Source organism: Argentina anserina, chromosome 5, assembly GCF_933775445.1.
Source record: "Argentina anserina chromosome 5, drPotAnse1.1, whole genome shotgun sequence".
NCBI classification, from domain to species: domain Eukaryota; kingdom Viridiplantae; phylum Streptophyta; class Magnoliopsida; order Rosales; family Rosaceae; genus Argentina; species Argentina anserina.
The window spans coordinates 13,440,703-13,455,867 of record NC_065876.1 but is presented as its reverse complement, the minus strand read 5'-3'; the positions used below and the strand labels follow the sequence as shown (position 1 = coordinate 13,455,867).

Sequence of the window (15,165 nt, the reverse complement as noted above, 5' to 3'; positions counted from 1 at the left end):
GCAAACAGGAAAGTGATCGAAGTATATATAAATTGAAGCAAAAGACTTTAGAAGTCGGTTCCAAAGCAAGTCTTGGTTCCAAAAGCAAAGTGATCGACGTATGCATAATCATTGATAGAGCAATTGACTTGGTTTTGTCCAATCCAAAGCAAGTCTTTGCAAGTCGGTTCTTTCTTCAATAGCAAAATACTTACCCTTTCGCTGCCATTTACAGAAAGGACAAGAAGACACAAGGATAGCAAATTGACAAAATTAATGCTTAGGGTAGCAAATTGTTAAGTGGAAAACTAGAGTAGTAAATTAGCAGACATAAAAACTAAGGTATGAAACTAAGGCCCCTCTGATGTACTGATGATTTAACTGCATTAATCACCCGCGCAATTTCAAAATCCCATCCTGGCTCGTCTCTACCCTCACAACCACCGAAGGCTCACCCACCTCCTCCTCCTCCGATGCACCTCCCTCCTCACACCCCCGCCACCTCTTCCAAATCCAATCCCAACTCACCACCAACCCAATCCCTTCCATCGACCCCAACATCCTCGCCGTCAAGCTCATCGCCGCCTTCGCCCACTTCTCCAACACCCGCCACCCGTCCCTCATTTTCCGCCACTTCCTCCAAACCCCAAACATCTTCGCCCACAACAACCACTGCCACCGCACCTTTCTCTTCTTCAATTCCCATTTGCTTTCTTCTCATTCTCTAAAACCCTCTGATGTACTTAGGGCTCGTCAACGGCTCGGCCCATGAGTGACGGGCCCGGACCGGGCCGGGCTGGGCCATAATAAATTTAAATAAGTGGCGGGCCGGGTATTTTTAAAAATACGAAGATCCAAGCCCGCCCACCTAAGGCGGGCCTTGCGGGCTTTTACGGGCCGGGCCTTACGGGCTTGTATTAAAAAAACAATATAATACTCTAATTTAAGGGTTTGAAACAATAAAAGAATTGTTACAAAACATTCTAAAACAAAAGTCACAAATAAATTCTAGTTTCGAAATATTATCGATCGACACCAATAGATGTGATCGATATATATATTTAGGGACCGTGTAAAAATTTCATCCAATTCGGACCTCGTTTAACCGTCGGAATTTTCGGGCAACAAAAAAAATAGGCGTTTTCACATAATCAAATCTCATTGACCGGGGCTTTGTCAAATATATTTTTTCATTTCGACCGCGCACGATAGGTAACAAAAATTAGGTGATTTCAAATATGTAAACAAATTTTCACATTCGCATCTTGGTAATTAATCCCCCCTTAGGGCATATTAGTGTTGTTTTTGGTTTACCCGAAATTCCGACGGTTAAACGAGGTCCGAATTATATGAAATTTTAAAATGATCATTAAATATATATATTGATCACATCGGATAGTGTCGATCGATTCCGAGAAGTTTCCTTCATATAGTCGCTTCATAATGTAATAGTTTTATTATAAACCTAATATAAGGTTATAATACATTAGTGGACACTTCGGCGATCGACAACTCCAATTCAAAATATGGTCGATCGACACCACTAGATGTCATCAGTATATATATTTAGGGAACCCGTAAAAATTTCGTCCGTTTTGGACATGGTTTGACCGTTCGTACCAACGGTCAACTAAAAAAGAGGCGTTTTGACATATTTAAACCTCATTGACCGGGGCTTTGCCAACTAGATTTCTTCAGTTAGACCGCGCACAATAGGTAACAAAAATTAGGTGATTTCAAATATGTAAACAAATTTCCACATTCGCATCTTGGTAATTGGTCCCCCCTTAGGGCATATTAGTGTTGTTTTTGGTTTACCGGAAATTCCGACGGTTAAACGAGGTCCGAATTGCATGAAATTTTAAAATGATCATTAAATATATATATTCATCACATCGGATGGTGTCGATCGATTCCGAGAAGTTTCCTTCATATAGTCGCTTCATAATGTAATAGTTTTATTATAAACCTAATATAAGGTTATAATACATTAGTGGACACTTCGGCGATCGACAACTCCAATTCAAAATATGGTCGATCGACACCACTAGATGTCATCAGTATATATATTTAGGGAACCCGTAAAAATTTCGTCCGTTTTGGACATGGTTTGACCGTTCGTACCAACGGTCAACTAAAAAAGAGGCGTTTTGACATATTTAAACCTCATTGACCGGGGTTTTGCCAACTAGATTTCTTCAGTTAGACCGCGCACGATAGGTAACAAAAATTAGGTGATTTCAAATATGTAAACAAATTTCCACATTCGCATCTTGGTAATTGGTCCCCCCTTAGGGCATATTAGTGTTGTTTTTGGTTTACCGGAAATTCCGACGGTTAAACGAGGTCCGAATTGCATGAAATTTTAAAATGATCATTAAATATATATATTGATCACATCGGATGGTGTCGATCGATTCCGAGAAGTTTCCTTCATATAGTCGCTTCATAATGTAATAGTTTTATTATAAACCTAATATAAGGTTATAATACATTAGTGGACACTTCGGCGATCGACAACTCCAATTCAAAATATGGTCGATCGACACCACTAGATGTCATCAGTATATATATTTAGGGAACCCATAAAAATTTCGTCCGTTTTGGAAATGGTTTGACCGTTCGTACCAACGGTCAACTAAAAAAGAGGCGTTTTGACATATTTAAACCTCATTGACCGGGGCTTTGCCAACTAGATTTCTTCAGTTAGACCGCGCACGATAGGTAACAAAAATTAGGTGATTTCAAATATGTAAACAAATTTCCACATTCGCATCTTGGTAATTGGTCCCCCCTTAGGGCATATTAGTGTTGTTTTTGGTTTACCGGAAATTCCGACGGTTAAACGAGGTCCGAATTGCATGAAATTTTAAAATGATCATTAACTATATATATTGATCACATTAGATGGTGTCGATCGATTCCGAGAAGTTTCCTTCATATAGTCGCTTCATAATGTGATAGTTGTATTATAAACCTAATATAAGGTTATATAATACATTAATGGACACTTCGGCGATCGACAACTCCAATTCAAAAAATAGTCGATTGACACCACTAGATGTGATCGGTATATATATTTAGGGAACCCGTAAAAATTTCGTCCGTTTTGGACATGGTTTGACCGTTCGTACCAACGGTTAACTAAAAAAGAGGCGTTTTGACATATTTAAACCTCATTGACCGGGGCTTTGCCAACTAGATTTCTTCAGTTAGACCGTGCACGATAGGTAACAAAAATTAGGTGATTTCAAATATGTAAACAAATTTCCACATTCGCATCTTGGTAATTGGTCCCCCCTTATAGCATATTAGTGTTGTTTTTGGTTTACCGGAAATTCCGACGGTTAAACGAGGTCCGAATTGCATGAAATTTGAAAATTATTATTAAATATATATATTGATCACATCGGATGGTGTCGATCGATTCCGAGAAGTTTCCTTCATATAGTCGCTTCATAATGTGATTGTTTTATTATAAACCTAATATAAGGTTATAGTACATTAGTGGACACTTCGGCGATCGACAACTCAAATTCAAAATATGGTCGATTGACACCAATAGATGTGATCGGTATATATATTTAGGGAACCCGTAAAAATTTCGTCCGTTTTGGACATGGTTTGACCGTTCGTATCAACGGTTAACTAAAAAAGAGGCGTTTTGACATATTTAAACCTCATTGACCGGAAATTTGCCAACTAGATTTCTTCAGTTCTACCGCGCACGATAGGTAACAAAAATTAGGTGATTTCAAATATGTAAACAAATTTCCACATTCGCATCTTGGTAATTGGTCCCCCCTTAGGGCATATTAGTGTTGTTTTTGGTTTACCGGAAATTCCGACGGTTAAACGAGGTCTGAATTGCATGAAATTTTAAAATGATCATTAAATATATATATTGATCACATCGGATGGTGTCAATCGATTCCGAGAAGTTTCCTTCATATAGTCGCTTCATAATGTGATAGTTTTATTATAAACCTAATATAAGGTTATAATACATTAGTGGACACTTCGGCGATCGACAACTCAAATTCAAAATATGGTCGATCGACACCAGTAGATGTGATCGGTATATATATTTAGGGAACCTGTAAAAATTTCGTCCGTTTTGGACATGGTTTGACCGTTCGTACCAACGGTCAACTAAAAAAGAGGCGTTTTGACATATTTAAACCTCATTGACCGAGGCTTTGCCAAATAGATTTCTTCAGTTCGACCACATACGATATGTAAAAAAAATTAGGTGATTTCATATATGCAAACGGCTTTCAGCATTCACATATTTGTAATAAGTCCTCCCTTAGGGCATAATAGTGGTGTTTTCGATTTACCAAAAATTCCGACGGTCAAACGAAGTCCGAATTGGATGAAATTTTTACAGGGTCACTAAATATATATACCAATCACATCGGCTGGTGTCGATCGATCCCAACAAGTTTCTTTCATATAGTCGCTTCATAATGCGTTAGTTTTAATATAAACCTAATATAAAGGGTATGATACATTAGTTGACGCTTCGGCGATCAATAACTCTAGTTCAAAATATGGTCGATCGACACCAGTAGATGTGATCGGTATATATATTTAGGGAACCCGTAAAAATTTCTTCAGTTTTGGATATTGTTTGACCGTCCGTACCTACGGTTAACAAAGAAAAAGACGTTTTGACATATTAAAATCCTCTTTGACCGGGGCTTTGCCAAATTGGTTTCCTTGGTGCGACCACACACAATCGGTGACAAAAATTAGGTGATTTCAGATATGCAAACGACTTTTGGTAATGAGTCTTCCCTTATGACATATTAGTGTTGTTTTCGGTTTACCGGAATTTCCGATGGTCAAACGAGTTCCGAATTGGATGAAATTTTTACAGGGTCACTAAATATATATACCGATCATATCTACTGGTGTCGATCGATCCCAATAAGTTTCCTTAATATAGTTGCTTCATAATGCAATAGTTTTATTCTAAACCTAATAAAATATGTATGTATAATATTTTATTATTTGGCGGGCTTTTACGGGCCGGGCTTTACGGGCTTTTGGCGGGCCGGGCCTCACGGGCCGGGCCGGGTTTCACACCTCTAATTTAAGCCCGGCCCTCTACCCACGGAAGCGGGTTTTGACGGGCTTTCTCGCGGGCCGGGCCGGGTAAAAGCCCGTCGGGCTTGCGGGACTCCGCGGGCTTTTCGGGTCCGCGGGCTAAATGATAGGCCTAGATGATTTGACTGCATTAATCACCCGCGCAATTTCAAAATCCCATCCTGGCTCGTCTCTACCCTCACAACCACCGAAGGCTCACCCACCTCCTCCTCCTCCGATGCACCTCCCTCCTCACACCCCGCCACCTCTTCCAAATCCAATCCCAACTCACCACCAACCCAATCCCTTCCATCGACCCCAACATCCTCGTCGTCAAGCTCATCGCCGCCTTCGCCCACTTCTCCAACACCCGCCACCCGTCCCTCATTTTCCGCCACTTCCTCCAAACCCCAAACATCTTCGCCCACAACAACGACTGCCATCGCACCTTTCTCTTCTTCAATTCCCATTTGCTTTCTTCTCATTCTCTAAAACCCGACGAGTACACATTCACCTCTGTCCTCGAGGCCTGCGCCGGCCTCGGTCGTGTCACCGAGGGCGAGAAAGTGCACTGTCTTATCACTTAGTTCGGCTGCAAGGAGAATCTCTTCGTTAGAAACTCCCTTGTCGGCATGTATTTCAAGGTCGGGAGGTTTGGGGTTGCACAGAAGCTGTTCGACGAAATGCGTGTGAGAGATGTCGTGTCGTGGAACACTTTGGTTGCCGGGTACTACGTCAGTGGGGAGGTTAGTGAGGCTAGGAGGGTGTTTGATTCCATGGTCGACGATGATCAGTGCGTACGCCAAGTCGGGTGAGCTGGAGGAAGCGCGGCGGCTTTTTGTCATGAAGCCACAGAGGAATGTGGTTTCGTGGAACGCTATGATTGCGGGGTACACGCAGAATGAGAGGTGCGTGGAGGCGGTGGGGATGTTTAGGGAAATGCAGGAATGTGGGTTGGCGCCGAATGATGTTACGCTGGTCAGTGTGTTGTCTGCCTGCGCTCATCTCGGGACGCTTGATTTTGGCAAGTGGATTGACAGGTTTATAAAGCGGAGCGGGATGGAGTTGGGACTGTTTTTGGGGAATGCATTAGCGGATATGTATGCCAAGTGTGGCTGCATTACTGAAGCTAGGATGGTTTTTGACAACATGCATGAGAGGGATGTGATATCTTGGAGTATTATCATTACTGGGTTGGCCATGAATGGGCATGCTGATGAAGCTTCCAAGTGTTTTGATGAGATGATTGAGCATGGTTTGAAGCCGAATGAAATCACGTTTATGGGCTTATTGACAGCATGTACTCATGCTGGATCGGTGGACAAGGGGCTCGAGTATTTTGATATGATGGAGAGGGTATATGGAATATCTCCCACGATTGAGCACTATGGGTGTGTGGTTGATCTTCTCAGCCGTGCTGGTCGCCTTGCTAAAGCAGAGGATATGATCAACTCTATGCCTATGAAGCCTAGTGTTATAGTCTGGGGTGCATTGCTTGGTGGTTGTGGGATATATAAAGATACTGTAGAGGGGAGCGTGTTGTTCAGCGGATCCTAGAAGTAGATTCCGAGCACTCTGGAAGCTATGTTTATCTTGCAAACCTAGTATCAAGAAATCTAATGAAGCTCTCTCGGAATCGTAGAAACATCAAGTTTTCCCTACACTTAAAGATAAAGGGAGCGGAACGTACTCCCCTTCTGAATCTGTTATAAATCATTGCTATATCGATGATCTATGCCCATACTTTAATCCTTAACTGCCTAGCTTCAAGTACAAAATAATTTTATTAAGAGTCTACTCTGAATACATTTTAGACCAGGAAATCAAACCTTGTATCATGATCTTCATGTTATGTACACAGACTATTCCAAAAATACACAAGGTGATAGGTGCCACAAGGAGTGAAAATTAGTCAGATTTCAAGTTTACAACCTCACTCTCGAAAGGCACGTGAGTGAGTCGCACGTACTGTTTTGAAATAGCTGTGTTGGAAATCCCACATCGTGAAACAGTAACTACAGTAGCCTGTTCATATATGATAAGGAAGCAGTAGAGCTCGTCCCTTCGGGGACATCCGATAAAATTGGAACGATACAGAGAAGATTAGCATGGCCCCTGCGCAAGGATGACACGCATAAATCGAGAAATGGTCCAAATTTTTTTGCCATTTTTTCCTATTTCCCCTCATCTTTTTGATCCAGAGAAGCACAGTATGGTACTTGAGGTCTTTGTGCGTTCTGGGGTTTCGTTTGTATTGCGTTTTGTATGCTTTTTGTGACTTAGAATGATGAGTGGCTCGGTCCTCTACTATGTACCTGAGAAGTTGAAGTTGATGCTCCCACCTGTTTGATTAAATTCGTGTGAGAACCTCTTCCTTTCATATGCCTACTTGGACTGAATTTTCCCATTACATTATTGTAAACGTTGGGTTTCATTGTTGAAGACCTGAATCCAGAGATAGCTTTTATTGTTTATGTATATGATTGAGCTATGTTCTTGCCTTTTGTCTTTATTTGGTTTTCTGGTTTAAAAGGTTTGCTCAACATGTTGGATTATTAATCTTCATTTACATATTACAGAACATGTTAGTCATCCTCGTTGTAAGATTATATCCAACAAACTTGTGGGAATGAGGTTGTATTGGACATTATTGATTTTTGATGCCAAATACGATGTTAGCATTCAGCCATTTTGTCTTTTGTCTAAATGAGCTGCAAGTTAGTGACAAATGGTAATGTTGTGGTGAAAAATAAGACTGGTAAGTTGATGAAAATTGTTGTATATTCTTTGATCCCAAAATTCAATCCTGGGTGAGCTAAGTTTACATGGGTTTCCCTACATAATTTCACTGTCACTCTGTTCAATAGTGGAACTGTGATTGTTGCACCAATTGTGAAGATACATACAATATTGTGGTGAAGTGCATACAACATCGTGATTTGTTTGCCTCAATGTATCTTTCAGTTCAGCTCCATTGCAGCTTCAAACTCACAAAAGCATTGATTCCTTTCAGTTTTTGACCAATCATGGCTCGCTTCCTCTTCATCTTGACTCAGCAGCATGGTCAGATATTCAGATGCATTTTGAATATGTAGTTGGATGTTTGCATCCCATTTTCGTTGCATCACTCAGTCACACACTTAAGCTGGAAGTGAGTTCAAGGAAGGTGTCCTCACTACAGGGGATTGTAATACCGCCCATGGGATGGTCGTATCCAAATTCTTCTTCAGCTTGACTCGGCAAATCCATGAATGAAGGTTGGTTCAAGTATGATATTGGAATCACAAACCGCTTTTTCTGGCTCTCTCCAACATAGACTGCAAAGTACCCTTTTGGGATATCTAAGGTCTTTGAAGCCCCCTTGATTGCATTAGATGAAGATCGAGTAAGACTTCTCTTTGGGCTAACAATTCCAGGCAGTCGAAAACCCATGGCTTCTATATTCCCAAGTGTATAAGCAATGAAAAGACTTGAAATGATTTGGGAAAGATAGAAAGCTTTGATGTTTAATGAATGACAGGAGTTGAGTTTATTGATCTTGAATTCGTATGTCTATATATAGGTGATGAAATAGGTGTGGAGTCATTTGTTATATGAAATGAGTGGTTAACATCGGCACCAATTAGGATCACTAGTTTGTTTCAAATCAAGAAATCACATGGGTTTGTCTTGCCATTCATGTAAATCATGCCCCAGCATATGCATATGCTTCTGTCCTTAGATTTCAAACATATTTCCCTACTTCCTTGAGATGACAGACACCAGAGAGTTGCAGGGACCAGAAGTGGACTTGTTTTAGATGAGGCCTCATAATAGTCACGATTAAGACTTGTACTTCTATCCAACGTTGGAGCAAGCCAGCCTAGCATATGGTCTTGCTGCTTCATGTATGGTATGTGTGATTTCCAGTTTCAATTGAGAAGTATATATATCTATTTTATTAGTCAGTAATGTAAAAGTCAATTGATGATCAGCCATGAGTAGCTAACAACACAGGTATTAACTTCAATATTTGAGTATCAGTTTCAGCTATTTTTTATATCCTGAAGCATGCTTGACATTTTTCAAATATGTTTTTCCCGTCTCATCATCTTTACACAGAACATATTTTTTTCCACATGAATCAAACCTTAGTTGTATGCCTCTGAAAAAGACAAGTTTAAGCTCATAGACCGTTGGATTAATTATATCCACGTGTTACAATCCAGTAACGGTCAGGAAGCTCAGGATGGAAATATGCTCAGGAGAGGATCCATGTCCTTTACAAATGTACCTCTGCTCGTAATGCAGTAGACATGTCCAAATAAGTATACTCATAATGTGGGTTGCATTGTAGGAAATAGCAGTCATGACCGTATGCTAACCAGTATATGTATCATAATCTTTTATAGTTTTGATGAGAATATTTACTAACATTAAGCAAACCTCTTTTTATTCCAGGATTGCCAGTAGTATATTCAACGCACGGAGTCAGCTTCCATCTGCATATATTTAAACGGTAATATGTTACTAATACAACAACTATGTGCCTTTTCAAAAGACATCATCTTATGTTAGGCATGCCATTACTCAAAATTAGATAAGCCATCTTATCATCAAGTAATATTTCATATTCAAGATATACTGTGTTCTGTAATTAAATCCGGATAAGAAGATAAATGTTATAATAATAAATAAGACAAGAACATTCATCATGAATAATAAAATATTCTTTTGTTTTTCCATATACTTTATAGAAATCAAGAGCTTTACAGTCATTAAGCTCAAAAAATTTGGAGTCCCATGAACTCCAGACTAACTGCCTAGAGCTAGAGTATGTACAATGTTCAATATGCCTGCTTCATAAGATGTGTTCTTCATAATTTGGAATTTTTCTTCAGCTCAGATGCAGATAAAAAAAATACAGCTGGTTAGTCTCCCCTCCATGCAAGAGCGATTTGATTCAGTAGATGATCACGGCATGAACCGAAGCCTCGTCTTCATCTTGATCAGCAGCGAGTTTTACAATGAGGGTGTTGTTTTGGATCCAAGATCCACTACATTAGTGTTTACTCAGCCACTTAAGCAGGAAGTGAGATAAATGAAGGTGTCTTCACTGCAAGGAATTGTGATACCTCCCATGGGATGATGTTATCCAAATTCTTCTTCAGCTTGACTTAGCAAATTCTGAAACAAAGGTTGGTTCAAATATGATATTGGGACAACAAATCGTTTCTTCTGGCTCTTTCCAACATAGACTGCAAAGCAGCCTTTTGGAATATCTGATATCTTTGTGTTAGCAATTCTAGGCAATCGGAAACCCATGGTTTCTGTATACTAAAGTAAGCAAAGATGTAAGAAGATAATTCAAAGGACTTGGGGGAACAGAGAAAGCTGAATTTGGTGCTTGGAAGAAGAGGAGTTGAGTTTGGTCATAAATCTGATCATGTGTGGCATATATAGATGAATAAATGGTATGTGGAAAATCATCTGCTACATGAAATGATTGGTGAAAGAGGCATTGATAAGGGCTCCAGGTAGGAACATTTGCTTGTGAGGAACCACATGGGGTTGTCTTCCTAATCAAATCACATGTAACTGGTATCAACCTGCATAGTACGATTTGAACATTGTTCCCTACCTCCTTTGAATACGTAGCAGACTAGAAGAGGGCTACCACAGATTTCAATCCATCTACCAAACTATGTTGAAAATTAAACCTTTACTGTGATATAGAGGTTGCAATCATCTTCTACTACATTCATGAAGCTTGTAAGTGGGGAAGAAGATGCATGAAATGAGTGGTTGAATGAATGTGTTGCACAGACTTGTGAGAGATTCTGAAATCACATGGGCTTGTCTTGCCATTCTTATAAGTTAGTATCTTTCCATCGATTTCACAAATATATGCTACTGAAGAATGAAGATTCTCTGTCAAATATTGTAGAAACATGGCTTCCCAACAACTTGTACAGAAAATACAAGAAAGAGACCAGCAGTAAGCAGCTATGAAATTTCTATCCAAGAAATAAGAGGCAAGCTTTTGATACACATTTTCGTTTGACATTGATAATTAATGCTGGTCACAAGCCACAACAAGAACTTCTAGTGCTGATAAATTAATTCTTGCTCTATATCTTGAATGTGACTGTGGAGCCTGCCTAGCATTTTCAATGTTTGTTTGTCTAGAGTACAAGATATCTAGTTTCAACAGCCTCAGGAAGTATTTGGTTTTGTTTGATCACTCTTGAAAGTTCATGTTGATGGTTAGGCATGAGGAGGCTGACAGCTTAAATAGAACTTTGATGCGAAAAGAATTTTGGGCAGAAGCTATTTGTTATGCTTGTCACATTATGAACCGTCTACCTTCTGCTGTAATTGATTGGAAAACTCCATATGAGGTATGGAAAATCTGCATTTGATTATGATAAATTGCATAGTTAGAACTTAGTAGGACGGATGAGGAAATTGATTATCTTATGATTAGAATGAACTCCATCGCTTATATTCTTTTGAAAGAACACTCATTAGTTATTGAAAACTGTAGAACTTTTCTTTATGTCCATTAAAAAATGTTTACTTATCTGACTTTGCTGATAAACGCTGCCTACTCATTCTCTGTCCTTCAACGTACCATGGAACTGAGGCTTTTCGATTGTGTTTTAATAATGCCGGTGATTTAGAGATTTTCTAGATCAGCAACATCACTAAATCACAATCAAAAAGCCTCAGTAGAGACTGATGGGAAGGAACAACTAATTGCAGTGCATGTTGCATTTAAATGACCTAAGCTATCCAAAGTTCTTGCGGATTAGTGAACTACCAGGTGAAAATAGAAAGTGTCATGCGTCTAAGGAAAAGTTTGATAGAAACTCTTACAATGGTAAATGAAGAATTTTACTTGCTGATGCCTGTGTCAATCACCTTGCTTGACTGATCTCAGTCTTATTGTTCCGTCCTTATTGAAGGTAGATGGTGTTTTGATACTCATCACAACCTGCTCCTAGTTTGATTAAGGAAGAAAGACTACTTGACTAAAAGGGTGTCCAAATCAAATTATGATGATTCTGCATAATCTGTATAATTTATGCAGCAACTGTTTTCTTGCGATTTGGTATGGATCTCTATCTCTAAAAAACATCTATTTGGTTGACATGATCAGTTCTACATTCTAAATATATTTTGGCATATTTTTGGAAAGACAATCTTTGACTTTAACTAATTGGTTTTTGGTTAATGGTGATTTGCTTTGATTAACAAAACCGATTTTTCTTTCCTTATCTCTAAATCAATCAGATCAATTTGAGGGGGAGCATTTCTCTATAAATTGCTCCTTCTGTTTATCTGATTGTGAGTGGTCTTTTCATATACGAATATCTATCTCTAAGTACATTGTTTTGTGAAAACAATATATATGTTTTGAAAAACACATATCTGATTATCATTGTATACTTCACTTGTGTGATTGTTATATATGACAGAAGCAAAAGAAGATTAAGATCTGAAGAAAGATGACTTTCATGGAATTGATATCAGTGGTTAGATTCAGAATAGATCAAGTTAGCTTTGTAATGCTAGTAATGAGATTGTGTTGAACATCTCTACTTGAAACAACTGTATCTCATTTGAATCAATAGTGGATTGATTTCTTTGTGTGGACTGCATTATAAGTCCCGTAGTGGTTTTTACCTTTCATGGTTTCCACTATAGTTAAAATCTTGAGTGTATATTGTTGATTAATTGTTGTTCCTTAACAATCTAGTACGAACATCTCTTTGTGCATACCATCTGGGAATTTCATTTGGTACCAGAGCCGGTCTCTACTCTTATCTAGTGAGATCCAGGGTTATTCCAAGATGGAACGCACTTCGGTGAACACTCCACCTTCGTTCAAAGGAGAGGGATATGAAGACTGGAAAGGAATGATGAAAGCTTTCATCTCTGCACAGGACTCTAGAGCATGGCAATGCATCTTGCACGGTTGGTATCCTCCTCAGTCTCAAAAGGAGGAAGGTAGCTCCGAAATTATGTTAAAACCTTTTGATAAATGGACTGCTAATGAAATTGCTTATAGTGAAGTTGAAAATAAGGCTATGAATGCTTTATATATAGCTTTGTCTGAAGATGAAAGAGTTCAAATTAAGCGTTGTGAAAATTCAAAAGATGCGTGGGAAACTTTAGAAAATACTTATGAAGGAAATAAAAAGGTAAGAAGACATAAACTGCAATTACTTCTACATGAATTTGACTCTTTGCAGATGAAGGACGATGAGTCTGTGGATCACTTTTATAAAAGAATGATAGCTATCACAAGCCAGATCAAATATGTGAATGCTAAAAAGACGATTCCACAAGATGAAATTGTCATGAAGATCCTCAGATCTCTTCCAAGAAAATTTCGTGAGAAAAAGACTGCCATATCAGATGCTTATGATCTTGATACTTATTCCCTGCAAGAATTAATAGGTAATCTTAAAACTTTTGAAGCAGAGTTAATTGATGAAGAAAGAGTTGACCAGAAAAAGCCAAAAAACATTGCTTTCAAGGCTACTAAGAAAATAGATAAAAATGAACAAGATTATAATGCTGCTGAGTATGCTTTGTTAACAAAAGAATTCAGAAAAATTTTGAACAAAAGAAATTCTGGTAAAGCTGCTTTAGACTCTAGAAGAGGTCAAAATTTTGAAAATAAAAATGACAAAACCTCACGTTTTGAAAATCGGGAAAACAGGTTTGAAAATAAAAGAAATTATTTTAAACCTAAATGCTATGATTGTGGTGGTATTGGTCATTTAGCTGCAGATTGTGGTAACAAGAAGTACAGAGAAATGCAGACAAAAAGACATTGAAGACCTCTTGGAGTGATGACGAGGATGAGAAAGATGAAAAAAATGTGGCATTTATGGCTTCTTTAAATTCTAGACAAACTGATACTGACATCAGTGATGCGGAAACTAATTTTCTGGATTATGATGAGTTAGAAGACAAGTATTCACAGCTGTGTGACATTTCAGAAAGCATGAACAAGAAGCTAGGACATCTGGAACTCAAAGTTATTTCTCCTGAAACTCAAAAACAAAAAGTTGAAATTATGTTCAAATCTTCTCAAAATCTTTGGGAGGAAGAGAAAAATAAATTGATTTCTGATATGCAGGAATTACAGGAAGAATTTAACAAAAACGAATGGGGTTCAGAAAAACAGGTGTTGCTTAAAGAAGTAGACGATCTAAAAGTTGATTTATCTAATTGTTTTAATGAAAGAGATTCTTTTGCAGCAGAAATCAAAATCTTACAGAAAAAACTTGATGAATCTCATGAAAAATTTACAAAGTTTGAAGGAAGTTCTGATACTGTCAAAATGCTTCTTAAGACATGAACACATAATCGAACTTTTGGACTTGGCTATTCTGGAGAATGCTCAAAAAGACATGTGTTCATCAAAGAATCAACGAAGGATATTCCAGAGAGTAGTCAGGTACACTCAACTGACGATATAGTTCCTACTGAAATTAGGGTGATAAAATCTGAAAAATCAAAATTCAATTCACATTTTATTCCTGTTTGTCATCAATGTGGAGTTACTGGTCACATTCGACCAAACTGTCCTATTTTGCCACAAACAAATTTAAAATGTGATACTAACAAGTTTGATAAGATGCAGGAACAGCTTGACAAACAAATGGAATTGATCATCAACTTAACAGATAAAATCAACAAAATTGTTAAAAAAGGTTGGAAGAAAAAAACTGATGATTCACTTGCAGATTTTGGTGCAACTTGTTTGCTTTCTCGTATTCAGTTTGATAATGAACTTACTTTAGGAGTGTGTCTTGTTGCTTTAACTGCTTTGACTGACAAAAATCCAGATATGTGGTATATGGACAGTGGTTGCTCTAGACACATGACAGGTGACAAAAATTGGTTCACTGCTTTTGACAGTGAATTCACCACAGGAAAGGTTACTTTTGGTGATGGAAGAAGGGCTCGAGTACTAGGTAAAGGTACAGTGAGTACTCCAAACATTCCTGAACTTAAAAATGTTTACTATGTTGAAGGATTAACTGCAAATCTTATCAGCGTTAGTCAACTCTCAGATGAACATGAAGATATTTGGTT

The 15,165-nt window shown here is 38.4% G+C and overlaps 1 protein-coding gene, 1 non-coding gene and 2 pseudogenes across 2 annotated transcripts; 3 read left to right on the top strand and 1 right to left on the bottom strand.

The window, feature by feature from the left end:
• The first annotated feature begins 716 nt into the window (after window positions 1-716).
• Window positions 717-6,952, top strand: LOC126795553 (pentatricopeptide repeat-containing protein At4g18840-like; annotated as a pseudogene).
• A 176-nt stretch (window positions 6,953-7,128) lies between these two features.
• Window positions 7,129-7,231, top strand: LOC126796575 (U6 spliceosomal RNA). The gene has a single exon (XR_007672415.1). It is a non-coding gene; the product is annotated as a U6 spliceosomal RNA (small nuclear RNA).
• Window positions 7,232-8,045: 814 nt separating this feature from the next.
• Window positions 8,046-11,348, bottom strand: LOC126795552 (uncharacterized; annotated as a pseudogene).
• A 1,557-nt stretch (window positions 11,349-12,905) lies between these two features.
• Window positions 12,906-14,425, top strand: LOC126795551 (uncharacterized). The gene is made up of 3 exons (XM_050522368.1): window positions 12,906-13,256; window positions 13,308-13,722; window positions 13,869-14,425. Exons 1-3 carry the CDS (start codon window positions 12,906-12,908, stop codon window positions 14,423-14,425), a joined length of 1,323 nt encoding a protein of 440 aa, XP_050378325.1.
• Window positions 14,426-15,165: the final 740 nt, after the last annotated feature.